Source organism: Takifugu rubripes, chromosome 21 (genome assembly GCF_901000725.2).
Source record: "Takifugu rubripes chromosome 21, fTakRub1.2, whole genome shotgun sequence".
NCBI classification, from domain to species: domain Eukaryota; kingdom Metazoa; phylum Chordata; class Actinopteri; order Tetraodontiformes; family Tetraodontidae; genus Takifugu; species Takifugu rubripes.
The window spans coordinates 15311772-15324462 of NC_042305.1; the positions used below are offsets into that span (position 1 = coordinate 15311772).

A 12691-nucleotide genomic window follows, 5' to 3' on the forward strand; every position below is an offset into this window, starting at 1 on the left:
CTCCACTTCTGCTCGAGTGATCTAATGCAGCTCCTATTTCAAAGACCACTTGTATGTTCAGTCATGTGTGCATCCTGTTCAGATTGTTTTGATTTTCCTATAAATCCTCAACAGGGGCATAAGTGGCTAATACCAAGCAACATATCTGCGTGTGGTCATCAGAGTACAGTGTGGGCAGCCTAGAATGGGCTAATAGCACACAGAGACATGCTTCCCTGATTAACTGAGCACAGAGAAAGGAAAGCTGCAGGGTAATCATGTGTCGAAGAGATGAGGGGAGGAAACAGGAAATTAAACTGAAATATGGAAATATGTGTGGATGCATAAAAACATCAGCGTGCGCAACAAACTAAAAAACTGGAGGACAAAATAAAAAAGGCAGATAGGGTGGCTGCAAGTCAACCATGAAAACTAAATGCTGCTAGTCTGAAAATCTACAATCTCAAACCCTTAAGAGCTGGCTTAATGGATGCCCAGAGTGACCACAATAATGGGTAACAGGGTTGCTGAGAGGAACATGACGTCTCCATTTTATAGAGAATACCAGTGATTCAGAATATCAAAGCGGCAAAAAGAAAAAAAAATAGACCGAGGGCACAGATAAAACTGGTCTAAAAAAAAGGGAGCGATAAAAGGGTCAAAGTGAGCAAAAAAAGAAAAAATATTCAAAGCTGAATTACATGCTTTCTCCTTAAATTTGCATTTTAACTGAAAAAAATTATTAACAAATACTTAGATGAGGTTGACTGATTAGCGTCACATTTTATTTAAAGGTAAACACAAAACAACCATTTCAAAGACATCCTAATGACAAATATGCATCATCTGCAGAGGCGGAAACTTCGCTTTGGGTACTTTAACCAGAAATCCAATACATAGGTTGAAAAATAAAAGCACCATCATCAATCTAAATGTCAGGAAGATCAAGATTAAGCTCAAGATCATATGTGCATATAGGCGGCCGAAACACGAGGTTACATAACATAGCAGGTTGGTTTGCTGTATGATCAAAGCTTTTGACATTGGAAGATCAAAGGTCAGAGTCCCTCCGGAATTTCGCACATCATCCAAATTTATTCAGCTCTTTCTTGGCCCATTATCAACATCTCCATTAAAATCCGTGCGCAACTTTTGAGTTATTTTGCTAACAAACAAACAAGCAAACGCCGGCTGTCACATACTGTCCGCTGCTTGGCGGAGGTAACAAGAAAGGCTCGTATGAACTTCCACGGCGTGACCTCCATGATAAAGACGAACGGAAAAGATGCAAACTTACAAATGCACCCCACGGCGTGCAGCACCGTGCTGGTGAGGTTTCTGACCGATCCCATCACCGTAAACACCGGGCTCCGGTTGGATAACCTCCACACGCACGGTCCGCACAGCCTTCACGGTGTGACAGAGGACGTCTGGTGTCAACACGCCCCTGCAAATTCGCGGTCATTTTTCTTTTAAATGTCACTTTTATGAGATACGTCTGCTCATTAGCAGGGACGGAGATCGAGAATTAGCTTAAGCCAGGTAAAAACAAAACATGGTAAAATGTTTTTAGCGACACAAGCTAATGCTGAGTAAGCTAGACCCCCCCATCCTCAAATGCGAGACAGTAGTTCTACGGTCCTCAGTCCGTCGCTGATTGGATAAAAATCTTTTAATTTACGGAAGCGGGCACACCTGACAGCTCATTTACATATCAATGCGCGCGCCCCTGAGCGACATCCGCACCAAGGCACTTCCTCGTCTCTTAGCAACAACATTGTTTGCCTGTGTTGTGTCCAACTATTCAACTCTATCGCTTGACAGATGCAGAATGAGGCCCCCACCATTTCTATCGATCCGAAACTTGTTTTTCCTCCCGGCTCCTGTATCAATCCCCACGGTTCGACACGTCACAACATCACCGGGACCTTTCAAATTATTAAATGTCGCATCGTGGCCGAGCGAGCTGCACCCCCCGCAGCTTTTAATGCCCCCCGTCAGCATCAGCATCAGCATCAGCATCAGCATCAGCATCAGCATCAGCATCTGCGTTCTCATAGTGGCCCTTTCAGCAGGTCAGTGCGCGTCCCAACCTGGACTCACCTTCAGTTCTAGCGCCATCTGTTGGCCACCTTTGAAAGGATTCTGTGTGCTGAGGAAGCCAAATCAAAGTAAACTATGTAAAAAAAAATAAAAAATTAACAAACAAATGAATGAATAAATTAGTAATATAGAGATTGATTTTGCACCTCTTTTTAAATATAATTACACCCCTGTGTTATATGATGATATGATATGTTTTCAATAAATGTAGGATTTAAAAGAAAATACACATTTAAAGAATAAAATACATGTCAGAATTTAGGTCCACACATCTCTCCACACATCTGGCAGTGAAATTTAAGAGAGGAACTTTTTATTGTACTTGCATTTTAATATAATCCTCTAAGATAAAATATAGTGCAGGTAGACACACTAAAACATTGAATTAGAAGTGAACGCAACGTCCTTTATTTATTTCCCCCCCTCACAGTTACCAATGGAGCATGAACAGCACATGCACCACTACGTTACAGCACACATATTTGAAACATACCTGGAACAGCCCTCTCATCTGCTGCATGCCTCACCATGGTCCCCCTCATATTGAAAAAGAAATTCATTCTGTGGTCAACGGGGGACGGGTGGGAGACACCTCCGGCTCGTGTGTGCCTCCAGAATGGACGCGTTGCCGTGTGTGCCTTCCTCGCGCTCAGCCTCTCCACTTTTCAGCCTATTTTCCGAGGGGTGGGAGCGCTGAGCGTCATCGCTCTGAAGCCCACACAGCCACTCGTGCTTTTCTCATGCCAGCAGTCGCTGCTCACTCAAGATCCCGATTCCCGTATGTTTCTTTCCACTTCCGTCAGATTTTATTTTATTTTTTGCAATGGCAAAACTCCCTCACCTGTTCTCAAATGTGCGCACAAGCTGCATAACGACAGCAAATCTAAGCGTCTGTCCACGGCTGTTTACAGCATAATTGCTCTGCAGAGAATCACCAAAGCTTATTTCCAGGCACTGACAGCGCAACCAAGTTTACAGCACACAAGGGAGGCATATTTTGCAATGTTAATCAACCAAACTGCTGTTTTATCTCCCTAATTATTGAATAGTATCATATATAACGGGAATAGCGTCACATCGATCTAAAACTGCCTGTACTAAGATGACCAGGCAGCTATATTTTCTGCTGAATCATCTCTCTTTTGTGTGTGAGAAACAAAGACAGAGCCTAACCTGGCAGCCTATGTTGTGCATTAACTGTAAATATGGTTTTGTAACATCAATGGCTGCTGCATCTTGCACTGATGGCTCCTCGAACCAACCAACCACCTGGCAACAGTTCTCAGAGTTTTTGAGCCTGGCTGATCCTCAGCACACTTTGGCCAACTGTACTTCTGGAATATTTCTCCTCCAGCTTGCAAAGTGTCTAAAAACAGATGGAGAAGGAAGCGCTGAGCGTGTAGAGCGCTCAACGAGCAGCCAGGAGGCATCTATCTCATACAGGAGACGAATATGGCGTGTGAATCACAAAGCACCTGCGTTCGTCTGGCTGGAAGAGGACAGATGTAAAGTGGTTTTATTTATAAGTTTTGAGTCTATTTGAGGAGCGATAATGATAAAGACATCCAAATCACCGGAAATGCAAGCGAATGTAACCAGTTCTTTGTCCGTTGTGGAAGCCCCAGTTGTTCCCTTCACAGGACTGCCTCACACTGTGTGATGTTGCACCAATATGGCTGCAAATAACAACTGTTTCTCCCTCATAATTGCACAAATGTACAAGCAGTTACAGGTGTAATTATTGCACAACACACTCTGTTGATTAATATGAAGGAAGAGCAATTGAATTTGCAGCCTCTTTACTAGAGCAGAACACAGCAGAACAAATATTGACGTATAAAGAGCTCTGGGAATTGCATCGATGTAGTAGTGGATGAGGAGCATCATTAAGATGTAACATAACAAGCACATAACATCTAAAATGCATATTATACAATAACTAAAATAGAAACTAAACAACTGCAATGAATATATTAAAAAAAATAGGTTGTCATCTCATCTATCTCTGTTTGTATTTGGTCGTTTTATTGCTGGCCAGCCTTCATAACTGCAGCGGGCAGGCTCCAGCACCCCCATGACCCCCATGGTCAGGAATAAGCATTGATTCCCAGGCATTTACACGACTGAAAAGCTCAGACCAACCAGCGTAACCCTGCCAACCGGGTCCTTCGCCTCCTTATTTCCAATACGCACACACACTCTGAGTGTCCTGTGGCAAAATGCTGACGCCACATGATGTCCCTGGTGGCGGCGCCTTACAGTCACCGCATGCGTGAACACACCCTCGTCGTGAAAAGCTCACGATGATCAGAAGGGCGATAAATGTAACAAGAATTCAGAATGCAGTTGGATCTCTGTCCCTTTCAGGACAGACATGCTACAGATGCCATTTGTGGAGGAAAAACATGGTTAGAAGTATAAATTTAATTATCAGTAATGCATTTGAAATTTGATATCAATAGAACTGGAAACACAAGTTTAATAGGGTGAAAGGAACAGTGGTTTGCCATAGAAACAGGCTTTTTGAGGTTGACACGAGGAATCAGGACCGAGGGGGAGGGAATGTTTGGTCGCGGCTGTAAAGGAGGCGCCGAAATGTGACGAATCAAGTTTGAGTTAACCTAAAAATCAAGTTTGCCAAGTTCCGATCGGTTCCCTTCATATCTTCAATGGCATTAAGGTGTTAAAAAAAAAAAGAACTTGAATGAGCTGGGGTGGCTGTGTCACCCAACCGAGGGATTTGCACGCATTTGGAAGGAGTAGGAGTCGCGGCGCCTGGGTCGGAACATGTCAGAGCAGCCGGGAGATCCAGGCCCAGCTTTATTTAGCCACAGTCACAGGTGGCGGAGGTGCACCGGGTACAGAGCACAGCCTGGTTCTACCTGGGACGCAGCATGTGGGCGCACAAGCACCATTTATACAGTATAGTAGCACTTCACTGAGGGGCACTGAGCGCACAGCAGAAGGCAGACAAAGCCATATATATGTATTTATATATACAATACACACTTCACACACTGGATGAGTAACAGTACCTCGGAGCGAGGACAGCATTTATATTTATATTAACACGGGTCATATTGATCTGGGGCAATTTGCAGACACTAAAGACATCTGAGGAAAACAAAAAAGCGAACGTGCTTCTGCTCATGTTGAGAGACTCAGACCATGAAGTTGAAGGTTGTGGGAATTTACCAGCATTCCCTTCTCATGAACGAAAATAGCTTGTTTTAAATGGCTTCATAGCGTTGTTACTCTTTGGCAAGGTCAGGGAACGTGTGTGTGCTTGCATGCGTGTTTGTGTGTGTGTATTCCGGTAAATGCTGCGTGCAATTCCTGCTTTTGACTGACAAATAGAGGGTATTTGGGGGAAGCAAGGACATTTGTGCTCACGACTTTTAACCTTATCTGTAACAGTTAAAAACTCCAACGTCACCACAATGAGCTGTCAGTGTTCTACCGTAAAGGGTTTTTTTGGAGGTTAAGAAGTGGATTTCTGGTGTAAAGGTGGAAGGTAGTTGGTAGGTTTGAGTGTTAACTATTTTCCTGGGGATGCATTATGTTGTGTTGCATTATGGCAATAAAGGTCCTCACAAAGATAGAAAGACAAAGTGCAAGGGGAAGAGTCAAATTAATTTTTGTAAGGCCTGTCTGACGATGGTTACCTTGGAGAGCATCTGTGTTTTGAAGAAAATATATTTTGTTTTGTGATACCACTGGACATAAGCACCTTGCCACCAGACACGGCTGCGGGGGCCGCTCAAGGGTGCTACATCTGCACTCCCACTGTCCGTGTCTGGGTCGCACAAGGTAAAAAGAGTGTGAACGTGGGCAAAGAGTGCCAAAGAAATTAATATTCATAAGTTGCTTAGGTTTTTCTGCTTTTACAAAAGAAAGAAAGACAGGAACTGTGCAGAAAAGCCAAACATCTGCCATGAATTCCTCTGTCCTAAACACCTTTTTCTTTAAAATACATCACACATGTCCAAGAAGTATCTGCCGATTAAATAACCACGGTAAGAGTTGGGTGTTTGGGCCTGTCTCTAGGGCCTGTTCGCTGCTCATCTTGGGCTCACACGCCTGGCTTTCAGTTCAAGAATGCAGCCTGTGGGAAAAGGGATGTCAACTCCATATTTTGAGAGCTCCCATGGAGGAGGAGATGGATCGAGAGTTGAGAGTGCGTGATGCAGTTGCGTGATGAGAAGTTATTTCTGACTACCCTCTCGCGACATGTGAGGAAAAACAACCCAGAAGACGAGGTTGTATCATTCAGGTAAACTTGTCAACATCTAATTTGTGACTAAATGCTTCCCTCTAGTGTAAATAAAGAGAAACAACAACGCGTTCATGCGGTTGTCGTGAGTGTTGGCCTGAAAATGGTTTCATTACCATGTTTTACTATATGTTATTCCAATTTAAGTGTTTCTTCTAGTTGGGCTGACTAATAGAAATAACCATGCCGGTGTGAATCATATTTCTTCCCTCTCTTCGGAATATATCTCTACTTTCACAGCGCCAAGAAAAATGTTTGCGGGCATTTTAATGTACTTCCTTAACTTAATGCATCTTACTGATAAATTACCTATATATTTTCATATTAATTAAATGCAAAACAAGGCACGCCATCATTGCAGTATGTAATAATGATGCACCCTGTCAATACTAGATCACTAGATCTCCATTACTGCTTTGGCTCTCAAGCTATAACATAAAAGTCCTCAGTGTTCATTGAAATTCTTTCCCCACATTAAATGCAAAACAGCTCCGCTGCCAACCTTGCTCCCAGCATCAGTATTCAGCACCAAAGCCAAATGTTGCACTTGCCCCCTCGTTGCAGTATTGTCTTCATCCGGGCCTTAAAGTCATTGGGAGGAATCCTGCGAATGTCTCCCAGAGCAGCACATTATCTGCTGATATTTCAGACCATCAGCATCAGCACCTTCTGGCCTTCTTTCTTATTGTCTTGCTGTGACACCCAGTGGGAGGAAGTGAAAACGTCAGTTTGGGTCGTGGAAGTGTTCTTGAGCGACACACTGAAGCCTGAAATATCTCCCCAGGCTACGTCTTTGGTGTATGAATGTGTGTGAACATCCCGCGTTCCAGCCTCAACAAACCAAACAACCCTGTGCGAGCAAATGCAGGCGCTCCGAGGATGAGTGGGAAAGCTTCATAAAAAAAAATACAATCCATTTAAAAATAATTGTTTCTCAGACAAAACTGCATGGCGCTGCTATTGCTCCCCCCCCCCCCCCCCCCCCCCCTTTCCAAGAGCCAACCAGCAGTTTATTGCCGAAATTAAATGAACAATGACACATTAAGGTGACAAAAAATGCATCAAAAACAACTTTACTGCGATCAGGATAATGGCTGCATAAATCCGCTTTAGTATCCAATCATTGTTCACAGCCCCCCCTGGCCATGTCTTTGGCCCCTGCTGCTGCTTCACGGCTCCAACCTGCTCCTCAGCCGAGTCCCCGTTCTGTCAGAACACACCAATAGCAGAGCTGGACTGGAGGCCAAGCAGCACCAGCCACCTCCTACACAGTTCCACCTCCCCTGGATCCTGAAACCCACTTCACACACGACTGTTTCACCAAAAGAAACTAGTGAAATCTGATGTCGGCGAAGGTGTAGACGTCATCGTCTTGCTCTATAAGCGTCCTCTCTCCCTATGCAGATGCTCTGGCAGCGACATTGATCTTCAACACACCCCCCGGGGGGGTCCCTGTCCAGCAGACATCCCTCAGCAGGTGCAGTGATTCATCTCACAGGTCAGAGAAAATGCAAATTCAGATGCAAAGCCTGCGCAGCCTCTGCTGTCGGCGCACTTCTGACGAACATGTCATTAGCATTTCTTTCTTTTTTTTAAATCAGCGACAGAATAAAACGCTTGTAGTTGTGGAGCTCGTCAGAGTGAGGGAAGACCCCATGCGGCTGAACCCTCCCAAGACTCCCATGTGTCTCTGGCCTTGTCACACACCGGAGAAGGCCATCGCCCACCTGCTGACACGCTAACACACACCCTGCCAATCACATGTCATAACAAGATGAGTAAGGGATTCCCACCAACCTGTGTCTGTGTGTGTGTGTGTGTGTGTGTGTGAGAGAGAGAGAGCTGTGTGGGTGATGATGAGATGCTGGGTAGGTGTTCATTTGTGTTGCCCAGTAAGGTGTTTGATGATTAAAGATGTTTGAGGACAGAAGGGAGGGATGAGTTATTGGAGAAAAGGAGGTGCACATTGATGGATGACTAGAATATTAGTTCCTTTCATGATTGGGATTGTTGATCTCTGTCAAAGTTGTGAAAGTTTCACTTTTTCTCTTCTTTTAAGAAAGAGAGAAAGAGGGAGAGAGAAAGCTAATTATCTTTTCTGTCCATGCACGCTCCTGTGCTGCAGAGTTTGACAATTGTAGCAAGGATAGGCTTGCAGGCTAGTTACCGTGAGCCAATGCTAATGGTGCAATGTGAGTTTTACTGGAGCACTCTGGAGAACTCTAATTAGGCAGGATATAAAATGAACCAAGGACGTGGGAAATGATCTCAGGCGTTGCCCAGACTTTTGGTTTCAGGCAGCAATCACGGACTAAAATCTCCTTTATGCACTCAAATCTCTGAACTGTTCAGGTAACATTTCCCCAAATTTCCTTTTCTCACAGGTTTGGCCATTTGCAGTGACTGTGTTTTTCTCCCCACAGCACAACCAATGGCCCCCCAGGAAGAAGACCACGAACTCTTGAACTGCATTTACATCATCGTTATCTGGAAGCTATAATGTTGAATTGTGTTGAGTGTTTTACTTTGCCATTATCTCTTAAAGGGCAATCGTGCCCCCATGCGAAGGCTCGTGTCACGTGCAGAGGGATGCGTTTGTTGGTGCTTTTAAAAATGGACTCAAGACGGAGCGATTTCATCTAGCTGTTAATTGCCTGCTACCCTTTTCATTTTTTGATTAGCTATTTATGGAGTTCAAATTTAGATTTTTACTCCTTATATTTATCTAACATAACTGTTGCTCCTCCTGCTCCAGAGTTTCCCTTATAGGGGCGCTCTGGGATGTTGCCCCAGGGGGGTTTCTTCGTGCCCTCTGTGCCTAAGGCGAGACCCCCTTGGCGGTGGTCCATGGGATTTCCCAGGGTGGACGGACCCCTGACAATGTTTTCCTTAAATGGCTCCTCGGTGTCCAGCCATAAGAGCTTTTGTGTGTGTGTGTGTGTGTGTGTGTGTGTGTGTGTGTGTGTTATGTTGGGGTCAGTAATTGTTTGATTAATCTGTTTTTTTTCCCCTTGTGAAGTCCTTTCTATTCCACATATGAAAGTTGCTACATAAATAAAGTGTGAAGTTGTTTCGATATCTGTTGTGTATCTGCTAAAAAAAGACAAAATATACAAAATAAAGCTCAAAAAATCTTTGACAGCCTCTCTCTTGCACCAACATCTACTCAGCCCTACCCAGAGCAGCAAAGCCCATCACCCAATTTATTTAAATACTGCTTTATGTTTCAATTAGTCCTAATGGAATAAAAGCATAAAAGCAAAATAGTTACAAATCGCTCATCTGTGGGTTTGGCCAACAGATAAGTCCAAACAAAAGTTACATAATGTGCACTGGTCTGCAACTGTCTACAGCTGGAAACAGAACTGATCTCATCTCCCCATCAGAACCCTAAACATGAGACGTGCATAGTCTCCCAGATCTGTGCGTGTCAGTCATTTCAATTACCAAAAGCAAGGAGCCACTATTCTAATCACAGAAACACCAATCCATCAGCGAAACGCCATCAATAAAAGAACCATTACAGTGGCGTGTAGGCAGTGCTAATGCTAATTGGGTGTTCATTACTGTATCCCCCCCCCCCCCCCCCCCCCCCCCCCTTTTTTCTCCAAAAGTGTTTGTAATTTTGTGACTCTCCAGACACATCTCAGGAGAGCTGCTTCCAGCCCACATTGCGTAAATCTCAGGCCATCAGAGTGCAACCTTCATTAGGCATTTCACAGAGGGGTAATAGGGGCTCAGAAAAAGGGCTCTGCTCCTGAATTTATTAGGAGCACTGTCCATTAAGTCATCGGACTGTACTGAAGCATGTATGATGCCAATGGTTTGGGCTGACTTTTCATGTACCCTGCTCACAGAGGGGTTTGCTTGTTTAAAAGCTGAAATTCAGTCTTAGGCATGTTTTCTGGGAGAGGGGTGCATTGGTAAATCTAAAAGGGTGTCAAAAATAATTACTTATTTTACAGTGCAGTAAACTCACAACTAACGCAACTATTTTAGTTATAATCTCCAAATAAATCTGCAACTGCAAAAATTCACGAGTTTCTGTAATTACATTTCCTACCAACAGAGGGAGACAGAAACCCCGATCTAAACCAGCGTGGTGATCTTATTAGCGACTCTTGGGCTACTTAGCACCACTCATCCAATGTCGAAACTTTGTACTCCACTTCGTGGCTTTTATTGTGTCAGTTGGAAATCATATGCTGTTGTGGGGTTTGATGAGTTTACTAGATTTCTTTTCTCCCCACTCACCACGAAGCCAAAGGTTGCCACACAGGGAGTTGCTGATTGCAAACATTAAAACTAATATGAAGTTGCCGCTTCTACAATTTATCTGAAATGCTGTGCAGAATTTAAGAGAACTCTGGAACAGAAATATATAAGTTCCTCAAATCTATAAGTGATTAAAGTTTAAAAGAATTAAAAACTCAACAGATCTTTGTTTCTAAAAAGATGTTTCTGTTCCGCTCAGACACACAGAGTCAGGAGGATATTTTTGCTCAAAAGCCCACTGCTGTGTGTGATGAATGAGGGCACAGACGCGGAGAGGCACCCCTTCATGTCAGAAGCAATAATCTCCCGTCTATGGCACTGCAGCTAGGATCTACCAATGGCTCCACTTCACCCTCCATCAGGCAAAATTACCTGGGAGCTGAAATCAATTTGAGCGTGTCTGCCCTGGTTTGAGCTCTTTTATGTCTCACATATCTCAAATGATTGTAGATTTCACTCCTGACGTGTAGGGATCTGACTCTGAGCAGAATTCCTATTGATCTAAACAGCAGATTAAACCAGCCTCTCTCTGCATGTTTAGTCCCTACTGACTGGGGCTGTACGCAGTCATTATCCACTCACCCACGGTGATATCAGATCTATTTTCAAGTCTCTAGTTACTTGTTATTAATACTCAGACATGTTTATTTGTGTTGTCCTGCGAGCCACATTATCACGCTGGATAGTTTCTCAGGTGTCTTATGAACCAAGGTCAAAATTGTTGTGTGTTGTGCTTTAGTGCTGGCTGCTGTTGGTTGTTTTGGGGTTTTATTTTTTTCAGCCTTTTGCATATCTCTTTTTTTTTTTTTGATTAAATTCTTCCTTTTGCTTTCACCTGAGTCTCATTTTTCGGGATTCTGAGTGTTCTGACCTCGTCACAAAAGCTTCAGCAGAAACATAATCACCCTCTACTCTACATCAGTCGCTCAGGACAATATCTAATTCACCTGAAATGTCACCTGAGATGCTTTCAGATGTTAAATTGCCTCTCGTGAATGCACATCGGAGATGCGTTTTTGTGTAATGAACTAAAGTACAGAGAAACAAAACAATTGGTTTGATTTGGAGGTTCCATTTAAAGCAGAAGCGACTCACAAGTACAATGAATCTGTTACCTGCAACACAAAGCCTGCCACATGCAGCCACAGTTTCAAGTGTGAGATTTGGAATTAAATCTATTTTCAGGTTACTAAAACTTCCACATCAGGTTTCTTGAGTTTTGCACTATTGTACTCTCAGTCCCCGGGGTCAGGCTCCATTTCTATGCAAAATAATATACTAAAAAACCATTGTCATGCATTAAAAACAAATGAGGTGTAATGATGTGTGGAACATGGTGACACTCAGTCCTCCTCCTTTGTTTCAGCTTGTCTCTCACACACACAGGAAGTGCTGTGTGCTACCAGATGCATGGTCGGTACCACACGGCTCCAGCTGGGAGACACCATATGAGTTTCCCTATGGCAGAACAATGGGATAGAAAACATTACTGATTCTCTTAAATAATTTAAATTTGCACCTTTTTTCCAGAGAATCCAGGCTACGACCGTGTAAAGTTCCTGTGTTGACCCCCCCAAAATGTAAAAACTAGACGTTCATTAGAACCGTTTCCTTGCATCATCCGATATACAAAGACATCATTCCCCCATCTGATGAAGATGCCATTGCGGTCGCCTAGCAACAGCACTTCAGCTGCCGGTGTAATATTTGTGGGAGCTGCCAGTTAGGAGTGTGTGTCCCAATGAGCAGCCATGTGTTGGGGCTTGTGACAGCAGGGACAGATGATACAGCACTTTTGACAGAGGTAATAAGCCTCAGAGGAAAAACAGACCACCAGGAGAGCTTTGAGGGCGATTGCCAACAGCTCAGCTACGCAACGCAATTAAATGACAGTCAGATGACGTGGTAGCCTGACTGGTGTTTGCCTACCCTCCAGTGGAACAGCAGTGGCATGACAGGATGAATGAGATGAGACAGCACTGATTCTTTTCTCCTTATGGGATGCTTCTGCTTTATAGTCACTCCCATATTGGGAATTACACACAACATGTAACACACGCT

At 43.8% G+C, this 12691-nt stretch overlaps 1 protein-coding gene and 1 long non-coding RNA gene across 11 annotated transcripts in view; one reads left to right on the forward strand and one right to left on the reverse strand.

The window, feature by feature from the left end:
- kcnt1b (potassium sodium-activated channel subfamily T member 1b) overlaps window positions 1–2724 on the reverse strand; it is a 40774-nt gene extending 38050 nt beyond the window's left edge. For 9 of the 10 annotated variants that reach the window (XM_011615973.2, XM_029829095.1, XM_029829102.1 and 6 more), the window contains exon 1: window positions 2576–2724. In XM_011615973.2, the coding sequence (XP_011614275.1) occupies window positions 2576–2642 (67 nt within the window). In that variant the 5' untranslated portion in view covers window positions 2643–2724. Of the gene's footprint in view, window positions 1–1276; window positions 2000–2575 lie in introns of those variants that run through there. The other variant, XM_029829098.1, reaches the window with a different exon arrangement.
- A 4957-nt stretch (window positions 2725–7681) lies between these two features.
- Window positions 7682–9463, forward strand: LOC115247601 (uncharacterized). The gene is made up of 3 exons (XR_003886645.1): window positions 7682–7853; window positions 7957–8707; window positions 8779–9463. It is a non-coding gene; the product is annotated as an uncharacterized lncRNA (long non-coding RNA).
- The last annotated feature ends 3228 nt before the right edge of the window (window positions 9464–12691 follow it).